This window comes from Balaenoptera borealis, assembly GCF_965194805.1.
Source record: "Balaenoptera borealis genome assembly, chromosome: 2".
Classification (NCBI taxonomy): Eukaryota; Metazoa; Chordata; class Mammalia; order Artiodactyla; family Balaenopteridae; genus Balaenoptera; species Balaenoptera borealis.
Window position 1 is genome coordinate 121,212,653 of NC_138867.1, and position 25,136 is coordinate 121,237,788.

Here is a 25,136-nt window from a genome sequence, read left to right on the forward strand (position 1 = left end):
TAACACCCACTGTGCACAGAACACTTCCTGGTTTTCAAATGTTCACATCCTTTAGCTTACTTTCTCTTTGGAACAGCTCTACTCAGAGCAAGGGCAGATCATAGCATATCCAGCCTTCGGGTGTGGGGAAGAGACCCGGAGAGGATAAGTGACTGGAGCGGGTCCCACCGGCTAGAAAATGGTAGAACTGCAACTCCCACCCAGGTTGTTGCTCTCCTGGCTCTCCCACTGAGGCTGGGCTCTGCTCTTCTTCTCAGAGGACTTTGCTCCTGGCTCCTTCAGCCCTGCCTAACTTGCAGCTTTTCCGAATGACTTTTATTTCTGTTGTGTCTCACTTGGCAAGCCCAAGCAGGGAGGATGTATTGGGGGTGTGGGGGAGGTCAGGGAAATAGATGCGTCCCTGGGTGTAAGTGTGTTGGATTTGCACTGAGAAATGAAGGACTACAGGGACTTACGGGCCTTAGCCGGCAGGGGCCCAGGTGGAAGGTGTGTCAGGCACTGGTCCACCGGCTACACCTGGCAGGGGGCGTGGTGTATGCACTTTCTGAAACCTGGTCTCCAAATAAAGCTCTGTCAGCGCTCAGACATCAGCTCTCCTGCTTGGAGGCTTAGTTGATGCCCCCAGGCTTAGCCCTTCATTTTGGTTTTGTGCAGCTGTTACTTAGGGGACTGCCTTCTGCATATTAATATGGAAGTTGCCCCGCTAGGGAGTTGCTAGCAGGAGACTTGAATGGAGTCTTTTGGGTTGTTTCATGGCACCTTGTGCTTTTCCAGAGTTTGACATTTTCTTTTTATTTACATGATTATTTAATTATCTCTTTTCCTCATCATGCTGTGAACTCCATGAATGAATGAATGATTTGCCAACTCCTTAAGATGTCAGGTTAGCAATACCATATTTGGTATAATGAAGTAAAAGGTCTGTCCCAATTTTGTTCTGCAGGAATCTTGACAAAGGAACACTGAAAGAAATACTCCTTTGGGGGCTTTGTCTTTGTAAAGTATGTTATCGAATGACATACTTCATTTCTAAAGAAAATAGTGTTTTGTTTCCTACTAGCAGGATATCCATTTTTGTTTAAAAGAATCACATTTATTCTTGTGTCACTGAAATGTGCTTTCAGTGTAATTATCTGCTTTAAAAGCGTGAGCTGACTTAGCCATGGTTGTGGAAAGGGTAAGAGCTTTATAGTGATAGTTGAGATACTTCCCAGCACAGGATCTTGCTACTCCACACATGCTCATTTTCTCCCCTGGGTTCTGGATCCCAGACCAGCAGCTTAATTGTAGCCAGGTGTGGGCCTTTACAGCCCACACACCTGCACAGAGAGGGAGGTGAGGTTCCGAGGCAGCAATGTAATTACTCTGCTTGGGGTAAACTAATAGTTCATCCTTGTCCAAAGAAAGTATGTGGGACGTGTGAAAATGTTCTTTTCTGAGGTCCCCTACCCCCTATCAGCTTGTTTTGTTCATTTAAAAGGATGGAAGGAGGATGGCTCTGCATGTTTTCTTTTTCTCTTTAAAAATCTGTCTTCCACGGAACCTAGGTCGGCCCTAGGGTGTGGGAAGGCAATAGAGTCTAGTGGTTTAAGAATGTGCAGGGGTCTTGGAGGCAGATCAGTCAGGACAGAAATCCCAGCTCTGCCTTGTACCAACTATGTCAGGTTCCTTAATGTTAGCAGATTTCATTTACTTCCTGTAAATTAGGGGTAAGGATATCTTCTTTTTAGGAGCTTAATGAGGGTGAAATAACTGAAATTATAATGAGGATTGAATAAGATAATGATGTACAGTTTTATGGGCATGGTTCCTGGCACAAAATTAGCGCTCGGGTAACCATGATCATTGTTCTTATTTCTGCTTCATGCTACTGGATTTGTTTTTAAAAACCATCTCCAGAGATTTTTTTGCCTGCTTGCTGAATCCTCTCCTCAGATAGTGACCTGATTTTTCTCTGAAATTCCATCTTGTTTGTAGGCAGACAGCCAAGTGGACCTGGTCCGGCAGCATTTCTATGAAGTATCCCTGGAGTATGTCTTCAAGGTGCAAGAAGTCCAAGAGAGAAAGATGTTTGAGTTCGTGGAGCCTGTAAGTAGATGCTCAAGGTTTCATTGTGTACCCAGACTTTCATCCCCACCCCTCATTCCAACTACCTAGATGATGAAGTGCTCTAAGTTGTTAATGAAGAGATTGACCAGCCCTGATGCTGTGCCTTCTGCTGGAAACAGTGCTTGGTCAACTGGCTACCCTGGGTTCGTCCCAGTACAACCACGGGCATGGGTGTAGGGCATTCAGCAATGGTTCTGTCCTCTAGCTACCTTGCGTTGTGCTGGTTGGTTTCCAAGTCAAAGTAGGGGAGGGGAGGAGTTTTCATCTTGCCAAACAATAGTGATGACACCTTAACTTTCCTCCTTCCTCCCCCCACTTCTTCTCTCCCTCAAATAACCCAAATGTAGCAGTAACCCAAGGAAACCATTCTCTTTTTGCCTCCTAAGTTCAAAGCCCCTCCTTATCCCAGTCATGTATTAAAATGATGCGATATAAAGCAATTTCTCACTCTAAGTTTGTTATAACCAAGCAGCATGGAGATTGTTCTGAGTGAATCGTGATGGGATTTGGACTTGGACAGAATGTTCCAGTGGGCGTGAAGGGTTGCAATGTGGGGACACGTCTGGCTGTAGCTTAGGCCACCCCAGTGTGGTTGTGGTTTTGTGCAGATGTGGTATTGCTCTACTCCTCTGTGGCACTAGTGTTCAGAATCCATGGAAACACCAAATGAGCATGTGGGCCTCAATTTAAAACTCTTGCAGATCTTGAATTTTTCAGCTGAATGCAGCCTCTGATCTAGACCCAAGCCTGGGGTCTCTATTCAAATGAGATTACCTACTTAGATTTAAGAAAGTGATTTTCTTAAGCAAATAACAAAACTATAAGAAACTGAAAGAAAATGACCGCTCTTTTTGGTCAAGAATGTTCTGTGCCCTGTTTCTAATTTATAAACTTTGGGGATGCTTTTTAGGCACGTAGACTTGCTGGTAGTTTCAAGACTCCATTTGGCCTTGGAATTTGATGCGTCCATCTTTTACTTTGCTGGAACTATTTTGATCTTGGGAGTCTACTCCTAGCCATCTCATCTGGCAGATTCTTCAAAGCTATTAATTACCTCAGTCTTATCTGAATAATGGAAACTTTAGAGCCAGCTTCCTTTCCAGCAATGATCTCTGCCAAGATCTCAGGTCAAAATCCACATCTTTCTGCAGGGTCTGTGAGATGGGGAAAGCCATCTGTCAGAGAAAGCAAGCTTGTTGATTTCCCTGCTTGGGGCCCAGAGGTGTTAAAACCAGCCATTCAATCACAGGTTGACTAAAAAAAAGTCTCATCTCTCTCATGGCTGGAGCAGGAATTCACATGCTGTCATGAAGAATTAGCCTTTGGCCTTTTTACTTGCTTTTACTAGAATTTCTAGAGGAAAAAAAACTGTGATTCTCATAATCTTTATGTATACTTTGGTCGATATTATTCTATAAATACTTGATTTTGATGAATTGCATTTTAATTGACCCATCCTATTTTTGAGTTGTTTTTTTTTGTGTCCATTTTGATGTCTCCATATAGTGAATGAGATATTGTATCTGTTAGCCTTTGCTGGCTAACAAATAACCATAAAACCTTATACAACAATAGACGTCTATTTCTTACGCATCTGTGGGGTTCATCCAGTCTAGGCTGGGCTCAGCTGGTTGACTCTGCTCATCTTGGTGGGCTTTCCTCTCCTCCTCCCCCACCGTCTCCTCCTCCTCCCTTTCTTCCTCCTCTTTTTTTTTTTTTTAAAGAAATCTATAAGGATTTATCCTTCTGTTTCCTGGCATGCTATTGTAGTATATCAGTGTCTTAGGTGTTTTGAGAGGCAGTGTAGCATCATCGTCAAGGGCTCTAGAACCAGACTGCATTTAAATTCCAGCTCAGCCATTTTCCAGCTACGCATTCTGGGGGAAGTTATTTTTTGAGCCTTAGTTTTCTCCTCTGTGAAATAGGTATAGTAATACCACTTATCTTATAAAGATGTTAGGAGGATTACCTGAGCTTATCCAGGTAAGATGCTTAGAATAGAGCTAACCTAAGTAACACCCAGTTATTATATAATTGCTTATTAGGACCCAGTTAGCGATTATTTTTTATTCTGAAGTAGAGGAGTATATCAATTTTGGCTACCCAGGGTCTCCTCAAGTGAGCAAATGAGTCAAGTGCCAGTATTAACAGAGCTTACTTGGTTTAATATAGTCTTGGTAAATCTAAAAGCATTTATTTTCTGAATAGCATAGAAAATGCTGATCACCCAGCTGCTCTGGCTGAGGAGCTCACAGTCTCCTTGGGGAAGCAGTGTCTATGGTAAAGAGCTAGCCAAGGTAGCAAGCAGTTCAGTGCCAGCATGCATAGGATGGATGTACCAGAGGGATTTAAAAAGTAGAGAACCATTGTGGTTTGCAGATGTTTTTGAAGTCATAAGGTGAGGCACCTGGAGAGCTAATGAAAAAAAAGGTCTGGGCTCATGTTAGAGTGAAGAGAAAGTGGTAGGGGCTTGTCCTGAGTTAAGTTAAATGAGTTGGCGGAGAGGTTGGATGTAGATGTGTGACCTTCACTTTTCTATAGAAGTTCTTGTTTCTGAGCACACCAGTTGATAGGCAGGTGAGTGGCTGGAGCTATGGGTAGGGAGAAGAGAGTCACACAATGAAAAAGCTACTGACCAGATCACTGGTTCTCAAAGTCTTAGAAATACAAATTCTCAGGCTCTACCCCACACCTGAAATTTGGGGCTGGGCCCAGTCATCTATATTTTTGCAAGCCTTCCAGGCGATTCTGCTGCACATTAAAGTTTAAGCTTCTGGCCTAGATAGTACAAAAGAAGAACGTGAAGTAACAGTCGATGATATCAGCTGAAACTCTGTCATGTTCTGTGTGACTAATAAGTGCTTTACCACATTATGTCATTCAATCCTTATATCATCTCTGAGGGTAGGTACCGTTTTTTGTTTTCAGATAAAGAAATGGAAGGACATTTATTTACTTCTGCAAGGTCACACCTAGTAAATAGCAGAGCTGTAGTGGTCTGACTCTTAATCTCTATGAAACAGCATTTGACTACTTAAGGGCGGAAAGGAAACAAGCAAAAAAATCGATTGAACTAAATTGTTGGGGTGCCTGGTGTGGATGGATATTCATGTGTTGAGTTGGTTGCAGTCAAGGGAATCTTCCAGCCATTCAAGGAACCGCCATGCACATCGACTATGTTCATTTGTTTCTTAGAAAGTAACTTCAAGTGCCGGAAGTTATTGACCTTCAGAAAAAGAAACAAAATTTTAGTATGCTAAGGAAGAAAAATCAGACTTCTGGTATCTAAACCGTATATTTTTGTGTGCCCTGGAAACCTTAATTTTCTTGTTGAGGTACTAAATGTTCTGGAGATTGGGATCGCAGATAATGACATACTGGCTTCATGAAGGTGAAGCCATGTTCCGTCTGTTCCCTGAGTGTTCATAATTGAAGGTTACCTACTGCCGCAGAGAGCTCACTCTCTACATTCGTCACGCTCCACAGCCTCTGAGTTTCGCCTCCTGAGTATTTCTTGGTGCTCTGCCTTCCTGTCCTTTCTGACGGCTTCTGCCCCATTGCAGGTGGTCATTCTTTCACTTTGGTCAGTGGCATCCTGTCCTGACCCTGTCAGCACAGTGCCTTTTCTGACACATCAGTCTGATTCTGTCCTTCTTGCTGAGCAGCCCCTGCCAGCACGCCTGTGCTAATTAAGCCCATTACATAGATGATCTCAATCTCTACCATAATCCACTGCGGTAATAGGGTAAAGACGAGTTAAAGGGAGTTACCTGGCTTACCCAGCCCAGCTTTTCATCCCTTTACTGGCTGCCCTTCTCTTCGTCGTGTGAATGAATGGTTCTTGGTAGCTGTATTCTTCTGCTAGGGATGCTGTAACAAAGTACCACAAACTGGGTGCCTCAGAACCACAGAAATGTATTGTCTCATAGTTCTAGAGGCTAAAGGTCTGAGATCAAGGTCAGCATGGCCCTGCTCCCCCTGAAACCTGTAAGGAAAAATCCTTCCTTTCCTCTTCCTAGCTTCTGGTGGTTTCCTGGCAGTATCTGGCATTCCTTGTTTTATAGATGCATCACTTCAATTCCTCATCTTCACAGGACTATCTTCTCTCTGTGTTTGTTACTGTGTCCAAATTTCCCCCCTTTCTAAGGACACCAGTCATTTTTGATTAGGGCCTAATGGATTCATTTTAACTCGATTACCTCTGTACAGACCCTGTTTTCACATAAAATCACATTCTGAAATACTGGGGTTTAGGACTTCATATCTTTTGGGTTTGGGGGAAAAAATTGAACCGAAAACAGTAGCTCTATTCTATAAATGGAAAAAACTTAAATTTATCATGTAGTCCAGAATGATGTAACCATCACTAATAACGCAGTTACATTTTTGTTTATTATTTTTTAAAAAATCTGTGTTATCAGCTAGGAAATAGGAATAAATTTTTCTTACAGTTATTCTCAGAGGAAAACAAGGAAGGGGAAGAAGGCAAAGGAGGGTTGGGAAGGTCTTTCTCTGGCACTTCCTTTGTCATGCTGTGATTGCGTGTCTGGCTGTCCAGGGAGGAGCCTGGGTGGACGTGCTGGCTTCTCTTACCTGATAACCAGGTGAGGCTACAGCAAGCGCTTCCTCTGTGTGTGTGAGTAGAACCATTTCTTTGAGGCAGACAGATTCTTCCATCTCGGGAGTCCTTCTATGGGCCTTGCCCAGCTCCCTGAGCAGTGGACTTTCATTTCCCTTGGGGTCATAGGTTCAAAGATTCATACAGTGTGTGGGAGGTAGGGGAGGGGACGAAAGATGCTGTGAGGGGAGAAGGAAGGAAGTGGCCCAAAGATAACAATACCTAAGGCATCATTTCCTGTAGAAAAAAATGGACAATCAGCCATGATACCAGAGGAAGTGAAAACCAAAATAAACATTGGCAGCTCTCTGCCTTTAGAGTGCTTGTGTGTATACCCAGGTGGCATCTTAGCAAGCTGTTTGAGACAGTTAATTACCCTGAGTAAGAGAGGCCCTGTTGACTTTAAGTGAAGCATAAATCAGCGTTAATAGAAGGAATGACTCGAGAATCAGCTGCTTATCTTCTGCATTATTCTCCAATAGAGGGTGACTCAGTGCCCTGGAAAAGTGATGGGGCACAGCCTTCAAGGACAACAGGGAGGGAAGAGATAAGAAAGGACTGTTGTCCTTGTGAATACTGGCACTAGGTTTGGCATAAGAGCTCCTTCTTCTCCATTACTGGAGCCATTTGGAAGGAAAAGTGTGGGCCACATTCTCAAAAATGTATTTTACATAGAGGGCTTTGCAAAGACTTTGGTCATCTTTGAAGAAAAGAGTTCAGTATTAGTCTTTGGTGACTCTCTGTGGCTTACCACCCATTCCTTAATTTAGGTGAAGGATGTATATATGGTGCCTCTAGATGTTTTTATAGCCAGAGGACCCAGCAGTGCCTGTTCCCTCTCCTCCTGTGAGGATCTAAGGGAACGGACGCTCCAGGGACAATGGCAGCAGGAAGTCAAGGGATCATATTGTTAAAGGTGGGGTTTTGCCTGACTTCCAGTGCAGAGCTCTTTGATAAAGTGGGCTGGGCACGTGGCTTTGTCTGAAGACAGGTCAGTATATACCTTGGTGCTTACCGTTCCTGCCACAAGCAAAGTGTGAGAGTTTCCTTTACTCTCATTATTAGGGCTGCTTCTCAAAAAAGGAAAGTAGGTGAAACAAAGTGAGATTGTGTTTAATAAGTAAAGGTATGTTCATTTAAGGACTAGAAGATTAAACACAACAATATAAAGTGATGCAGCTGTGTCTTGGTGTAACACGTATTTGAGGCAGGTCAGAGGGGACAACTCAGACAGTGTGGGTCGGCACTGAGAAGTTCAAGTTAGAATGGGGCTGGTCCCCAAATGTAGTAGAACTGAGCTTGTGATGGAGGTGAGGTTCTGGTTCTTCTGAACCTTGTTCAGGCTTTAACTATAATCCTGTCTTCAGGTTGAGATTTGGGACCGAGGCAGGGTATGTAGAGCTTGGGACGGGGCCAGGGAAGCATAACAGCAGTGAGGTTTACATATGGGCACTGAGAGGAGAGACGGCAGGAACGTTTACTTAGCTTGGAGAAGTGAAGGCTGGCAAGGGCTCAGGGTGGGGACATCAATGGTTTTTAAGTATATGAAGGCATGTTGTGAGAATTGTAGTGAACAGATGTTTTCAGTCCTCGCTAAAGACAAGACTAAACAAGGAATGGGCTTACCTTTTAGGCTGTGACACTTTAAATGAGAATTTAGGGAAACCACCTAAATGAAAATGTGGGAACATGAGATTATTTTAATAAAGGAATCCAGAGTGTTTACTTCTGCAGAGCTTCTGGAAAGTACAGAAACACATTTGAGCTGAAGTCTGATCTGGATGATTTTCTTTGATTTGACTTTGCCTGTTAGACTGCAGACTCAGGACACACCAGCTTCCTTTTCTCCCTTCCTTGTTGGTTATCAATATAACCACACCCTTCTGCATGATAACCTGATATTATGAATATACTAGAAGGAGACTGAGTGGGAGCCCTGGTCTTCAGGTTCTGAAGAAGTGATTTTCTTAGGAGGTGATGAGGCTCACAGGGTAAGAGCTTGGATGTTGGTGCCAGGAGACCTGGTTTCAAATCCTGGCTGCCACTTACTGTGTGTTTTGGGGCAAGTTAGTTAACCTCTTTGAATCTGCTCCCTTACTAATAAGTTGGAGATGATAGTAGTGTTCATTTCATAGGTTGTTAAGAATATTTAGTGAGACAGGGCATATGAAGTTACAGTGCCTGGCATGTAAGAAGTGCTCAGTAAACGATAGCCATTATCATTACCTTATTCTAGACTTGCAAACCGGGGCTGGGGACTCAGATACAGCTCCATAATACCTTTTGAACCTGCTTATGTGAAGTTTGCCCTTCTGCCTTCATTACAGCTACTGGCATTCCTACAAGGACTCTTCACTTTCTATCACCATGGTTATGAACTGGCCAAGGACTTCAACGACTTCAAGACGCAGTTGACTATCAGCATACAGAACGTGAGTAGGCGAGGGGACAGGCTTCCTTTCCCTTGCTAAGGGAAGGAAAAACAAAATATGGGTCTGGTTGCATACAGATCACTTAAATGGACTGAGGTGCAGGTGGGGAGGATGGGTCTTGCTCGGGTTCAAAGGGCAGCGGGGGTCAGGCATCTCTAGGGTGCTTGATGGTCCCAGGTTAGAGCCTCATCCTCTCCGCCATCATTTCAAAGCACTATTTATGTTCTCGGAAGTGCTGCTGCTGATTATGTTTTAAATCTGTAGCGCCAGAATCAGGATTTCCTTTGGCAGTGGAAGTCCCAGCCCCACCCAGCCCAGCCTCCCTCTGTGCATCTAGCTGCCTGGCCCCATAAAACCGTAGAGTGTGTGTGTTCAGGGGATGAGGATGGGGTACACATGCTGGCCTTGGGCTCAAAGGATGTGCTGTTGTTCAACTCTCAGTGAGGCTGCCAGGAAATCCAAGTAGGTGCGCCTTACTCCCAATCTCCTTTCCCAAATTGTAAGGAGCAGGACCTTTGCGTGCACAGAATCCTGCTTAGGACTCTGGTTAGCGGTCACTGGGGCTCGAACCCCCTTCTTCCCTGTGTGATGGGGCCACATTAGTCTGCATGTTGTCTTTGTCTCTGGATGATCCTGTGTCCAAATAAACCCAAGTGTGTCCGTGTGGGTTGGACTGCGGGTTGGACTACATGCTTTTAGAAGCCTGAGCTTGCCCCCTCATGGTTCTCTGCAGTGCCTCAGAGAACAGGAAGTTGCAGGGTCTTGGATGAGATGTCACAAAGCATGGCTTCCCTTGGGCCGGGTCCCTCAGAAGGCAGGCTCTGAAGTGGAGATTTATACAGAGCAGGTCCCCAGGAGGCAGTGCTGGCAGAAGCACCTGTGACAGAGTGAGGGCAGCAGACCCTGCCGGAGGAGAGGCTGAGTGGTGAGGACTCAGCCGACGCCCCGGGCCCCCTGGAGCTGGGATGGTCCCTTGACCCTCCCCCTTTGGCCCCTGGCTTCACCTGGTTGCTGGATGCAGGGTGCCCTGGGGGAGGGGTAACCTTAAGTGAAGCAGCTCCATTTGAGGAGGGAGCCATCAGCAAACAGCTGGAGAAAGAGCATCTCTGTCCTGGAGGGAGGTGGAGGGCGTACCCTGCTGTGGACCATCTGAGTCAGAGTGGCCTGGGATGCTTGTTAAAAATGCACATGTCTGGGTTGAGAGGCGCTAAACTTATCTTTCGGGGTGAGAACTGGTCATTTGCATTTCCTGCCGGTTCCCCAGGTGATTTTGGTGGTCTCTAGAGTTTGAGAGTCATTCTGACGTGAGGCTTTAAGGCCAAAGTATATTTCTTAAAAGGGAACATTTTTGCCTGATTCCCAGATGGCTGAATGTTCCTTAACCTGGTTTTAGATCTAAGAATTCTGTAGGTTGATGTTCTGAAGTGCTAGAGATGGGAACAGGGTTTCATTTCTTTGATTTGAATAAAATTCCTTTCATCCTAGACAAGAAATCGCTTTGAAGGCACCAGGTCAGAAGTGGAATCCCTGATGAAGAAGATGAAAGAGAATCCCCTCGAGCACAAGACCATCAGTCCCTACACCATGGAGGGGTACCTCTATGTCCAGGAGAAACGTGAGTGCTGGGTCGGCCAGCAGTGTGGGTGTACTCATGCCTTTTTCCCAGGAGCTGGGGTGTGTATCCAGTAGTGCCTGGCCTGGAGTATGTGTTTGGATGAAGGAGAGTGATTTTATAGTTAGGTTTCCTAGGGGAGAGATGCTGTCCACAAGGTCTTGTCTACCTCCCAGTGATGTGTTGTTTCCTTTGTAACTGGGAATTTCCTTGCAACCTGGAGTTGTTTGAGGCTCTGTGGTGCCACTTCTCTCCCTGGTGTCACTCTACTCTTGAGGTTCCTGTACCTTCAGTATAGCTTTATATACCATACCCTTGGTGTAGAGGCCTTGGAAAGGTCTGGCTGGCTGGACCTTATTGTCATATCCTTCGGTAGACTTAATAGTTGGTGATTTTGTTTTCATTTGAGACTTGTTTCAGCAAGGCCCAAACAATCATGACTTAGGCCCTTTCTCTCTTCTCCTCAACCCCTGTCATTCCAACACTTAAATTTTATGAAAAGTAGAAACAAAAGCTCACTTCAAGAGCCAGGAAGAAGAGCCGTTGACTTGCCCATATGACATCAAGGAAAGAAATGCCAGGTGCTGCTAACCTAGAGTTTTCAACGATGACTCAGGTTCGTGCACTGGGCTATAGCACTCCCAGACTTAATTCATGCGTGCAGTGCTAGAGGTTAAAGAAAGTGAATTGTTTTTCTTTAATGGATAGCTCTTCTTGTAGTCTCCCACCTGTGCTTTCTGACTGGGCACTGTTGATTTAGGATTAGTTAAATATCTTCACTCCTATCTGCTTCCTAATGGAACAAAACACTCAGTTTCAGTGATTATTCTATTTAATGATTACTTGAAAATTTTCTTGGACTTAAAATTGTTCCCTGGTGACAAAGGTGTAGTAATGGGGTTGGAGGTTGGAGCATTGGTTGTGATGAGAGTTTTATGTCCCTTATTCTTGCAGGTATGAGCTTGTTAAGACTTGTAAAAAACAGAAGCTACTTTAATTGTGTGTTATACCTGAATATATGGTCATATCTTCTTTGCCCAATGAGAAGACCACCCCCAAAAGTTTTAAGTCAACTTGAAAATAAAAATTTTTAGGACTATAAAAATACAGTTCAGTGTCCACTTATAATAGTTAATTTATTAATATTGGTCACTCCAATATTAATATTTATACGTGTAAAGTCAGTATAAGCAGTCACATGACATTGTACAATTTTATTCAAACACTTCATGTGTTTTTTCAACACTAACGTCTTGATTATCATTAGAACCATATTTTGATTCTCCAACACAGTGGTCCAGAGCATATCATTAGAATACAGCTTTTTTTTTTTTTAATTTGGAAGTTTTTGTAACTTATTATTTTGAAGTAGTTTCAAACTTACAGAAAGTTGAAAGAATAGTATAAAGAACGACCATATGACCTTTACCCAGATTCACGAATTTTTACCATTTTTCCAGTTAGATCATTCTTTCTCTCTCTGTATGGGTGTGTGTGCACATCACAGTCTCACACACACACACACACACACACACATTATAATTTTTTCTGAACTATTTGAGAACAGGTTGCATATATCATGCTTCTTGACTTCAGTGTGTATTTTCTCAAAACATTCGTTTATGTAACCACAGTTACATATCCAGGAAATTTAACATTGATAAGATATTTCATCTAAACAATATTTCATATTCCCATTTTGTCAGTTGTCCCAGTGATGCCCTTATAGAGCATTTTGTTTTCCTTCAGTACAGGAGCTTGTACAGCATTTAGTTGTCATATGACGACTTTAGTCTCCTTTACTCTAGAACAGTTCCTCTGATGACATTGACGTTTTTGAAGAATATCGGCCAGTTCTTGTATAGAATTTTCTTCATTGTGGGTGTGTCTGATGTTTCCTCATGATTAGATTCAGGTCATGCATCCCTGGTCAAATCCTACATAAGTAATGCTGTGTTTTTTCCGGGTACCACATCCGGAGCAAAGGATGTTCCTCTGCCCTCTGTGGTCTTGTTGACTTTGATCACCTAGTCAAGGTACTGTCTGCTTTCCCCACTGTGCTGTCACTATGTTTCCCTTGTAACTGATAAGCGGTCTGTGGGGCGGACACCTTAAGACCATGCCCTTCCCTCATCAGACTTCGCCTCCCATGGAGTTAGCATCCATTGAGAATCCTGGCCTGGACTGACCTTTACTGTGATGGTTGCAAAATGGTGATTTTGCAGTTCTGCCACTCCCTCCACATTTATTAGTTGCCTTTTGGTGTACTGTAAGGAAGCGTCCTCCACCTTTCTACCTCCCTCCTTCTCTCCTTTCCTTCCTTCCTGCCTTCCTCCCTCCCTCCCTCCCTTCCTTCCTTTCTTTCTTTCTCTCCTTCTCTCTTTCTTTCTCTCTCGCTCTCTCTTTCTCTCTCTTTCTTTCTCTCTCTCCCTTTCTTTCTTTCTTTCATCTGTCTATCCATCCATCTTTCTACTGTCAGTATGGACTTTTGAGTTCCCATTTTGTTCATTAGGCTAAATCCATTACTGTCCTTGTTTATTATGATGCTCAAAGTGTCCAAGATACAGCACTTTTGAAATCTTTGTGTTGTGCTGTCACTGGAATTTATTCTCTAAGCCACAGAAACACAGTTGAATGGTTGGTGTTTTCATTTGTCCTTGATGCTCCAATGTAGACACTCTTGCTTTTTAAGTATACTAAGTGACATCCAACACTTGCAATGGGCATTCATACCCTGAAAAATAATTATTAAGTGTCTGCTAAATCTGTTTTCATGTTGTCATTATTGTTTTTAAATCATATCTGCTATGTGATCTCTATAAGCATCCAGAACTCGTATTGATTGAGGTCCTTGCAGGCTAATAATGCCAATCATGCCTTCTTCCTCTAACAGTACTTTGTTGTTTGAAATAAAGTAATTGGCCAGGCACCTGATAAAATCAAATACTGTCAGAATTTGTCTGTAGGGCATCTGCCTCTTTCCTAAGGGATAATTCTGAGGGACAAACTCCTTAGATTACATTTGAGCATTTACAGTTACTTCTGTTCCACATGTCTGGTGTCTCTGGGTTTTCCTTGTCTGCTTTTCAGATCTTCTTGAGTTCTGCTAAAGTAAAAATTAGGGGTTTGGAAGTAGGTCAGAACCCCTGTACGTGCGTGCACATGGTCGCAGAGCAGCTGTGTGGGAAGCGTGAAGTCATCACACCAGATGGGAACGGTGACAAGCACTTTGAGGAGCTTTTCTGTGTTCCTTCTCAATCATCTTCCTCCTGTCAGGGGAGAGAAAGGAAACTTCAGATGGAGATTGATAATATGGGAAAGTGAATTAATTTCCCCAGGGAACCTCTACTTCCCTTATATTTTAAGACCCATCGGATGCAGCATTTAGTGACAAACAGTCTTCCTTGGTCCTTGGGGAAAGCCCTGGGTCGGTTCCATTTCCAGCTTGTGGAATCAGATTTCTGCCTGTTCACGTCTAGCTGGTGTGGAGAGTATATCGCCCCTAGAAACAGTTTAAGGATAGGTGAGCATTGTGAGTTACTGGTTGTGTGTTTTTCCAGCATGCAGTGGACGTGTAGAGATGTTTTATGGGGAATATTACCTTGCAGGTCATTTTGGAACTTCCTGGGTGAAGCACTACTGTACATATCAACGGGATTCCAAACAAATCACCATGGTACCATTTGACCAAAAGTCAGGAGGAAAGGGGGTGAGTTCATTTTTAAATTTCATGCTTGATTTGCTTGGTTAACATATGATGAGTATAATGCATGTTTGAAGTAACACCTCCAATTTTCACTGTAATTTTCTTAATTTTTATACAGTAGTTCCAGGAGGCATGGCACCTGAAAAAGTAAATAAAACAAGATGATTATTTTGAGCACTAAGTTACATTGGCAGCTGCAATTAAGAAAGCTTTTTGTATTTCACATATATACAGTGTTAAGTGTGTATAATGTGTTTAGATGCTAGAAATTCTTGGATGACCTCATCCTGTGAAACTGATTCTTGTCACTCTCACCCAATACCCAGAGGGCTGCCAGTTGGCAGTTTAGATGTCCCAATTATCTGTTGCTGTGTAACAGGTCACCCAAATATGTACCGACTTTGAAAACAACACTAGTCATTTTAGAATTTCCTACAGTTTCTGTGGGTAAGGTCTTTGCGGAGCATTTGGATAGATGGTTTGGGCTCGGGGTTTCTTATGCTGTTTCAATCAGACAGTGACTGGAGCTGGACCATAAGGGTCTGAAGCAGCTCTGGGCTGGTCAGATATAGCTCTCTTCCTTTCTCCTGACCTCCTCTCCCATTCTCTTCCTTCTTTCCCTCTTGCTCTGTATAGTCTCAGGGCCTGTCCTCTGGCCTCTCTACATGGGCTATTTTGGGTTTCCTCACAGCACGGCAGCCTCAGGGCAGCTAAAGGATTCAAGAGTGAATATTCCAGCAACAAAAGCAGACCCTGCAAAACGTTTTAATGACCGAGGCTTAGAAGTCATATTGCCTTAGGTTGGCCCCATGTGTTGGTTGAAACAGTCATAAAAGCCCACCCAATTTCAGTGTGAGAGGACATAGGCCCTGCCTCTTGATGAGAGGAGTATCAAAGTCACATTACATTGAAGAGCATGTGGGATGGAAGATATTCTTGTGGCCGTCCTTGGAGGAGATAGTCAGGCTGCATCTGCAGGGTCCCCACTGCTGGGAGCTCCTTGCTGTGCCCCAGTGGTTCTCCTTTCCTCTGGGAGCACTCTGTGTGTCTGCATTTTCTTTTTAGGTGATCTGTCTTTTCTCTCTGGCTCCTCATAATATCTTCTTTTTTTTTCTTTTGGTATTCTACATTTCATTATGATAGTCCTTTCTGTGAATTTTTTTCTTTTTTTTCCCAATCTGTTGTGCTTAGGCATTTTGGCCTTTCTGGATTTGAGGATTGGTGTCTTTCAGTAACTTTGGAAAATTCTCACCAATTATCATTTTGAATTTTGCCCCCCTCCCCATTCTTTCTATTTTTCAATATCTCCTTCTGGAGATATTTAAATATTTTTTAACAAAAATATTTATATGTTTCATTTCTTTGAATCTCTGGACTCCGTTCTGGATAATTTCTTTTGTTCTATCTTTAGTTTAAATAATTTTTCGGCTGTGTCTAATCTGTTGATAAAGTAGTCCTCTGTAAGTATTCCAATGCTGGCCCTCTTCTCTGTGGCAAATTTTTGTGCATTCTGTTGGGTTTGCATATGTGCGGGCATTACAGTGTAGAGGCTAAGAGCACTGGCCCTGAGGTTCGACTGCCCGGGTCAGTGATGTGACGCTGTTGTCATTACTGTTAGCTACTCCCCCGTCCTGTCCCCTTGCTCTCTGCCACTTCCAGTTTTTCTTCCTGGCTTTCTTTCTCTTAGACCACAACGCAGGAGTTGATCAGCATCTCTGTCCTTCCCTGTATCAAGGCAAAAAAAGCCAAGGCTCTCTTAATGTGTCTTGTTAGGGGTAGAGTTGACTTATAAATAATCTCAGGAAAGCAGATATGTGAAAATATCAAAACATAGAGAAATTACAGAGTTAGAAGGAGTATTAAAGATCTCTTAATAGGAGTTCCCTATTATTCATGAAATGGAAATAGAGTTAGGTCTGCCTTTCTTGGGTCAAGTCATAGTCCTTTTCTAACTCCTGGTCCTTCTAGAAATCAGATTCACTGAGTTATTCTCTCACACAGTCTTTATTTTGGGACTGTTTATCTTGTGCTTTCCTAAACCTGGAGTGAAGAACTCTCTTGTATTTTCTCTACTCCTTTCTTACCACGCTTGAAAGTGAAGGGCAGAGACGAATTATGGTGGGTGTTTGGGACTCCTTAGACTTTAGTGGGATAATAGGAAACACCTCACTGAGTTGTTAAGAGGCTTATATGCATTAGTGTATATAAACTTCTTGGGACTGAGCCTGACACATAATAGAGGCTGCCATATTAGGAGCTTGATATTATGTGAAATAATTTTTCTAGTAATAATTACTTATATTTAGATTTTGTTTTATATTTTTCTAAAATATTGTCCTTTATCATCCTGTTTTATCCATTTTTCCTACTTTACAAAAGAGGAAATTGTGGGTCAGAGAGAGAGAATGATTTCTAAGGATGTATGTTGAAAGAGTTACTTTGAACCAGTGCTCAAACCCTGATTCTGGAGCCTACATCTCCTGATTCTGAGGTTCATCATCATAATAAAAGAGAATAATACTGTATATGTGTAAAATAATAGTTTTGCATGACGCCACTCTGTTTCCTCATCCTCAGGGTGAGGAAATGTGAAGACTGGCTGTCCAGAGGTGATGTCTTCTCAATTTATACAGGAGAATCATGTGACGTCATCGCATGTGTGCTTGTACAAAGCTCTCCTAGGAGCTGGCGGCAGACTTAACGTAGAATATAGGGTGTTTTCTTTTCCTAACACGCTCTTTGTCCACCCTGTCTCTCCTTCCCTGTCCCTTTCATTTGGATTATTTTCCTTTGAAAGTACCTGCTTTTCTCTTAGCTTCAGTCCAGGAGATGTGAGCGGATTTTCTGCATCCTCTTGGAGACGAGGCCTGTGTGTGGTGAAAGACAGTTCCCCACGTTCTATCCTGTGAGATGAGGACGCTCTCTGCGGGAGCCCTGGAGCAGCCCAGAGCTGACCCCGTCCCTTTCCTGGCTTGAAACCCTTCATATGTTCCCACTGCTCACAGGATACAGACCACAGTCTGCATGATCTGGTGCCTGCTTCCCTCAAGCCCTTTCTCAGTCCAGTTTCCCTCTTGCACGGGGATTCCAGACACACTGGCTTCCCTTCAGTTCCTCCAGGGCTCCATGGACCCCCGCCACAGGGCCTTTCCACCTGCTGTTCTCCACCCCTGATCTGTGCTCCTGGTTTTATCTCCTGTGGATCCTTCGGGTCTCAGCCCAAGAAAGCCTTTGCCGACCTTCCTGCCGAGGTCACATCCCCTTAATGTAGGCGTTTTAGCACAGCATGCCTCTTTTTATTGTAGTGTTTGTTAGGGTTGTAACTCTTCATTTATTTGTTTAAGTGATTGTTATCTCCATCCCCTGTTTTTTTAACCATGAGTACTTGAACAGATCGTCTTTATAGATTTTTCCTGATATGGAATGGTCGTCTTGGGAACAGCGTCTTATCTTCTTCTTATTTCTGCTTATATTTGACAATCTTTTATAGTTCCCCTGTTTTCTCCTATTTCTCAGGGACACCTCCCCCTAAGCTTTCAAAGTGACAGGTAGTCCAACGCCATTAAATCAGAAATAGAGTTAGACATTAACATGGTCAGAAGTCCATATGTTTGGGCATTTCCAGTCATACATTTACGTGTTGCAGAAGGAACAATTCTCAATCTGAGAAATTAATCTTAGCCATTCAGTAAAAGACAATAGATGTAAGACTTGTGAATATAAACTGTCTCTTCCTAGGTCTTCTATGTTTTGTGTGCTATTCTGATATTAGTGGGTGGTTAAGTTTTACCATACGCAGTCACATTTCCTATTATTCAACAAACTAGGCAAGTTTGCTAATTTCCCCCCTAGTTTAGGAAGAAAGATTGGCAGATATAGGAGAAAAAGGAACCCTAAAAAATTCCTACGTGACAGGAAGAGAAGAAATCAGGGGCAGAAACCTCTCTGATTTTAGACAATAAATTAGTGTTGTGTGATAAAACTGTTGCATTCCATTTGTACAATGGAATACTACCCAGCAATAAAAAGAAATAAGCCCTTTTTTTTTGTACCATGGATTTAAAAAATTGCCTTTATTGTTTTAATGTTTAATTTTTATTTTTTTTAATTGAAGTATAGTTGATTTACAATATTACCTAAGTTTCAGGTGTAAAACATAGTGATTCACAATTTTTAAAAGTTATACTTGATTTATAGTTATTATAAAATATTGGCTATGTTCCCTGTGCTGTACAATATATACTTGTAGTTTATTTATTTTATACATAGTAGTTTGTACCTCTTAATCCCTATCCCTATCTTGCCCCTCCCTCCTTCCCTAGCCCCACTGATAACCACTAGTTTGTTTTCTATGTCCATGAGTCTATTTCTTTTTTGTTCTATTCACATGTTTTCTATGTCCGTGAGTCTATTTCTTTTTTGTTCTATTCACATTTGTTTTATTTTTTAGATTCTACAGATAAGTGATATTGTACAGTATTTGTTTTTCTCTGTCTGACTTATTTCACTAAGCACAATACCCTCCAAGTCCATCCATGTTGTTGCAAATGGCAAAGTTTCTTTTTTAATGGCTGAGTAGCATTCCACTGTGTGTGTGTGTGTGTGTGTGTGTGTGTATATGTATGTGTATACACCACTACTTTTTCTTTTTTTTAACGTCTTTATTGGAGTATAATTGCTTTACAATGGTGTGTTAGTTTCTGCTGTATAACAAAGTGAATCAGCTATACATATACATATATACCCATATCCCCTCCCTCTTGTGTCTTCCTCCCACCCTCCCTATCCCACCCCTCTAGGTGGTCACAAAGCACTGAGTGATCTCCCTGTGCTATGCGCTGCTTCCCTCTAGCTATCTATTTTACATTTGGTAGTGTATATATGTCCATGCCCCTCTCTCACTTTGTCCCAACTTACCCTTCCCCCTCCCTGTGTCCTCAAGTCCATTCTCTACGTGTGTCTTTATTCCTATCCTGCCCCTAGGTTCTTCAGAACCTTTTTTTTTTTTTTAGATTCCATATATATGTGTTAGCATACGGTATTTGTTTTTCTCTTTCTGACTTACTTCACTCTGTATGACAGACTCTAGGTCCATCCACCTCACTACAAATAACTCAATTTCATTTCTTTTTATGGCTGAGTAATATTCCATTGTATATATGTGCCACATCTTCTTTATCCATTCATCTGTTGATGAACACTCAGGTTGCTTCCATGTCCTGGCTCTTGTAAACAGAGCTGCAGTGAACATTGTACACCACTACTTCTTTATCCATTCATCTGTTGATGGGCACTTAGCTTGCTTTCATATCTTGGCAATTGTAAATAATGCTATGAACATTGGGGTTCATGTATCTTTTTGAATTAATGTTTCGTTTTCTTTGGATATATACTTAGGGGTGTAATTGCTGGATCATATGATAGTTCTATTTTTAGTTTTTTGAGGAACCTCCATACAGTTTTATGCAGTGGCTGCACCAATTTACATTCCCACCAACAGTGTACAAGGGTTCCCTTTTCTCTACATCCTCACTAACATTTGTTATTTGTGATCTTTTTGATGATAGCCATTCTGACAGGAGTGGGGTGATATCTCATTGTGGTTTTGATTTGTGTTTCTCTGATGTTGAGTGATGTTGAGCGTCTTTTCATGTGCCTGTTGGCCATCTGCGTTTCCTCTTTGGAAAAATGTCTATTCAGGTCTTCTGCCCATTTTTTAATTGGGGTGTTTGCTTTTTTTGTTGTTCAGTTGCATGAGCTGTTTTTATATTTTGGATATTAACCCCTTATTGGTCATATCATTTGCAAAAAGAAACTTGATTTGTACAACATGAGTGAATTGCAAACGAATTATGCTGAGTGAAAGAAGTCAGACGTAAAAGAGCATTCCATTTGTATAAAGTTACAGAATATGGAAACTAATTTGTGATGACAGAGAACAGATTCAGTGTTTGCCTGGGAATGGACTGGGTGGAGGGATGATGAATTACCAGGAACTTACCAGGAAACTTTTGGGGCTGATGGAAATGTTCACTACCTTGATTGTGGTGATGATTTCACAGATGTATACAGATGTCAACTCATAAGTTGTATGCTTGAACATGTACAATATATTATACATTTAAAAATTATACTTCAATAAAGCTGTTAAAACATATTTATTGCACACCTACTCTGTTCCAGGGCCTTTTTGGTCTCTGGGGACACAAGGGTAAGCAAAAACAGACACAGTACAGTATGCCCTCAAGGAGCTTAGAGCCTAATGAGGAAAGAGACATTATTTGAATCATCACTTACAGCAACAGCAAATCTCACCTGTGATCAGTGCTGTGAGGGAAGGAGGGGTACATGGTGCTATGTGAACATGTCTGGGGGTGTTTGACCCAGTCCAGAAATGTTTTCCTGAGAAGTGACCATTGAGCCAAGGTCATAGAAGTCCAGAGTTGGAAGGAGACCTCAAGGTGATCTTGTTTCAGCTCTTATCAAACCTATAAATTAAACTTATTTAAGCCAATACCAACAAGAATTTAACCTAGCATGGATTGATGCTGTACCATCATGATCTATTAGTACTCAAGACATTGGGCTCTAAGTATTAAACATGGCTTACAGATTTTATTTGCATGAGGCTGTGGTCTGAGAAGGTTTATGACCAACCTTCCACCTCCTGTGGTCCTGAACACTCAGGTTTGAGAAGATGAAATGATCGCTTCTGTTTATGTGGCACGTTTGTCCTGGAGAGGAGCATGGCCCGAGTTCTGACCTCATCTTGATAGTCTGTGTGTTCCCAACAGGGAGAAGATGAATCAGTCACCCTCAAATCCTGCACACGGCGGAAAACAGACTCTATTGAGAAGCGGTTTTGCTTTGATGTGGAAGCAGTAGATAGGTGAGTAGTTGTCACACTTTGTCTCAGGAACAAATATTGCCGAATTTGGATTTCTTTTCCATTCATTCAAAACTTTCTGGTTTTTTCCCCCTCTTTCCCTTCTCCATATAGACCTCAGGCCAGTTACTGATTTGCAAGAATCAGTATAGCCTCCCCATCCTATAGATTCAGCCCTGAGCCCCTGATTGGTTGGTTTAATTTTAATGTCAGGGCTTCCCTTCTTGGGAATATGTGTTATGTCTCAGGAGGATGAATATATGTTTAAAGAAAACTGACTGTTTAGCATGACTGTTTCCGCTATTTAAGATTTTTTACTTAAAAATTTTTATGTAATGATTCAAAAGGAGTTAGGTAAAGGGAAAAGTGGAAGAAGTTCTATCAATTAAAGAAAAAGCTTTTATGAGAGAGTAGCATTGACATGTATACACTACCAAATGTAAAATACATAGCTAGTGGGAAACAGCCACATAGCACAGGGAGATCAGCTCAGTGCTTTGTGACCACCTAGAGGGGTGGGATGGGGAGGGTGGGAGGGAGACGCAAGAGGGAAGAGATATGGGGATATATGTATACATATAGCTGATTCACTTTGCTATACAGCAGAAACTAACACAACATTGTAAAGCAATTATACTCCAATAAAGATGTTCAAAAAAAAATTTTTTTTTTAGTTACAGTATTTCGCCTCCCACTGTGTGTGTGCATCCAGGCAAGAAAGCAAACCACTTTCGACATCAGTCTTAGGAGAGGGAGCTCTGTGTTGTGTTCCTCAAGATTTACAGTCTCATTAAGTTGTACCACTTCATGGTGTTAAGCTAGTTTGACAGCATTCCAGTTCTTTGAGACACTTTACTTGGCAACAGGTTAATTCTTTGAATGAAAGTCATGAGTTAAGCTTATTTGAGCTGTCTATTCAAGATCAGCAATGCTAGCGCAAAGATCCTTAAATCTCAGCATGATTGTCCTATAATGCTGTTAATTTATCCCCTTTGTTTAAAAAAACAAAAAAAGCTACACCACTTTGTCAAGCCAGTATCTACCCTCTCTGGGATGTTTACCTGTGGCCACTTTACGGCAGCTCTAGAGGATCTGGAGCGCGAGTACCACCTGGCGTGTGCTGCTCCGTGTGCTGCCAGGTTTGAAATGCCTTCTTGTGGCATGATGTGTCCCTGTGTTGTGGCCCCTGAGGCTGCTAGAGCGCCCGTGGAGAGAGCATGCCTGTTTAGCCTAAATCAGACGTTCATGGAAACTAACAGTGTCTCATTAGCAGTCTAGTTATTACAGCTTTGGCTTTCAAGTCAGGCAACCCGGATCTAAATTTTGACTTTGCTGCTTAGTAGCCATGTGACTTTGGGCAAGTCACTTAATCTTGCAGGGCCTTGATTTCATTCTCTGGAAAATGGAGATGGTTATAGTACCTGGTTCCTAGCATTGTCAGGATCCAAGAAGAGAAGGCATATAAAACACTTGGCAGACTGGCAAATAATAAAAGCTCAACAGTTAGCTTTTATTATTTGTTAATTAGCATGTCCTGCATGTTTACCTGACTTGATATTTCAAAAGCTAGACTCTAAATGCAGAGAAGTCAATATCATTTGTAAAGAAAAGAGAGTACCCCAATCGTTCACCATGTGTGGGTTGTGAGAGGGGAAGGGAGTGGAGAAGGGCTGTATGGTGGGGTAGGTTGAATTGGGGTGGCAAAGGGGGATTGCAAAAAGTGTGCCTCAAACTAAGATGATTCTTGACTCAAAGCATCCTGACTCAGGATTTGTTTAAAGCCCTTGTAGGCATCTCCTCTATTCTAAGCATGGAATTTACTGGAGTTCGTATTGTTGGAATCCATGAAAGATGGATTAGCAGATGTGTTTGTGTGGAAATGGAGCCAGTTGTTTGATGCTGGTCAGCCGAATAGTTTCCAGAGATGATTGTCTGTTTGCAGAACTACCTGGGTGAGGGCAGTGCCCTGCATTGCAGCTCTTGTTAGATTTGGAAATGAGGTCAATGATTCTTTCTGAAGCTGAATTGTTTTCTTCTTCAGAAGTTTCCCAGAAGTTGCTGAGAGTTGCTTTTTAGGCAATTAAAACTCACCATGGTTCCTCCATCTCATTTCCACCCTTGCCAACACTTCCTACCACCTTCCCCCTATATTATGCCCAGAAAAGCTTTGCACGTCCCAATTATAAGCTGAGAGCAAATGTGTCACATTCAGCATACTGAGTGGGTTTGGGAAGTCGATTTCTTCTAGGTCATCATCTCTGGTTCCCTTGGCATGAAGTGGAGGGGCTGCAGTTGTGGTGCAGAATGAGGCTGCTAAATCTCCTCTTAATAAGCAGGAGGGGAGTAGATAGTACTGTTGTATGATTTGTAGTTTTGATGTTCTGTGTATTGTGACGCTTTCTGCCTGGGGAGAGCCTGCCGACCAGTTCTTAGAGTCAGCCGAGGGCTCAGCATGGTGAGCGCCATTGATGTGTGGACTTCCGGTCCAGAGCCACAGCGCCTCTACTGGCTCCAACAGCCCAAGAGGCAATATTCCTCTACCAGACACCTAGGGACCGCTCCCACAGCCTATTAGCACCTGTGAAATTATTCAAACCAGCCACTCCTAAACGGTTTACCTATCCCTGCCTTGCCTTTGCTGCAGAAACTCTTAACAAAGGTCGTGGTCTAGGCTCTCCCCTCCGACCACTTCTGCCTCCTGGATGATGCTGGTGCTTTCCCACGTGGCCCTGTGTGGTGTGCCAAGTGTCCTGTTTCTAACACCTGTGAATATAAGAAACTTGGTTTGCCTGAGCCCCTTCTGTGTCTCCTCTTGTGGTCACACCTGACTGGCCATCACCCGAAATAACACAGAACATCAATGAAACCCCTTCTCTCCATTTTCTATATAGGTTGTCGTCTTTGGTCTCAAAGATTAGGTTACTGTTGGCAGTATTTCCTTTAGTGTCTTTCTGCATTTTCCCCCCACATCCAGGAAGGGACTGAGGTGAGAGGGAAAAGGCATTTCCACGCCCTCAGGGGAGGCATCCCTGGGAAGTCTGCCTGGAGTCCTGTTCTCTGGAAGACTCCTACGCCTTCAGTTTTCACTAGCGTACTTTAGCAAGGAGGGCATGCTGCTAGCTGTCGTGCTGTCTTTTCAACCTTCCACAGACTTCTCAGCTTCTACCTGCTGAGCTGGAGAGGCAGAGGGGCAAAATGCAAAGTTTAGCACCTAGGAAATGTGAAAGTAAAAGAGGGAATGGTTATATTTAACAGCATGAGGTTTTAGAATGTTCCCAGCGTATGTTAACTGTAGCATGTATAAGCATTATGTAGTATCTATTAATGTTTTATTCTATCAAAATATTAATACATGCTAAAGTGTGGATTATTTGAGTTAGAATATGTGATGTTGTGTGGTTTTAAGGTTGAATACTTTTATCCTTCAGGCTCAGTGACGGTGTTTCACGTTGCCCTGTAGCAGAAGCTGTAGCCTTTAGGAAGTGATGTTCGAGGAGGTCGGTGTTGCAAGCTGATGACATCAGTGTCTCTTACTGTGTGGTGAGAACCGCACTCTCTCAGCATCCACAGGGGTGCTTGTTAGAACTACAGCTATAGGCCCCAGACCTATATAATCTGACTTTCTGCAAGAGAGACCCTGAAATCCACTTTTTGAATAAGCTCTTCTGTTATCCTCTATTCTTAGTCATAATTGGTACATTCAACAGCAGGCATATCGCAGTACAGTTTTCTCAGAGCACATGAAAGCATTTTCCTTATTAGAAACATAACAA

At 42.6% G+C, this 25,136-nt stretch overlaps 1 protein-coding gene across 6 annotated transcripts in view; it reads left to right on the top strand.

Moving 5' to 3' along the window:
* The window catches only part of ARHGAP26 (Rho GTPase activating protein 26), a 466,073-nt gene that overhangs the window by 133,568 nt on the left and 307,369 nt on the right, over positions 1 to 25,136 (top strand). For all 6 annotated transcript variants that reach the window (XM_082382702.1, XM_082382705.1, XM_082382704.1 and 3 more), the window contains exons 6-10: positions 1,978 to 2,088; positions 9,055 to 9,159; positions 10,645 to 10,774; positions 14,380 to 14,480; positions 21,272 to 21,366. In XM_082382702.1, coding sequence (XP_082238828.1) covers positions 1,978 to 2,088; positions 9,055 to 9,159; positions 10,645 to 10,774; positions 14,380 to 14,480; positions 21,272 to 21,366 — 542 coding nt within the window. The remainder of the gene's footprint in view (positions 1 to 1,977; positions 2,089 to 9,054; positions 9,160 to 10,644; positions 10,775 to 14,379; positions 14,481 to 21,271; positions 21,367 to 25,136) is intronic.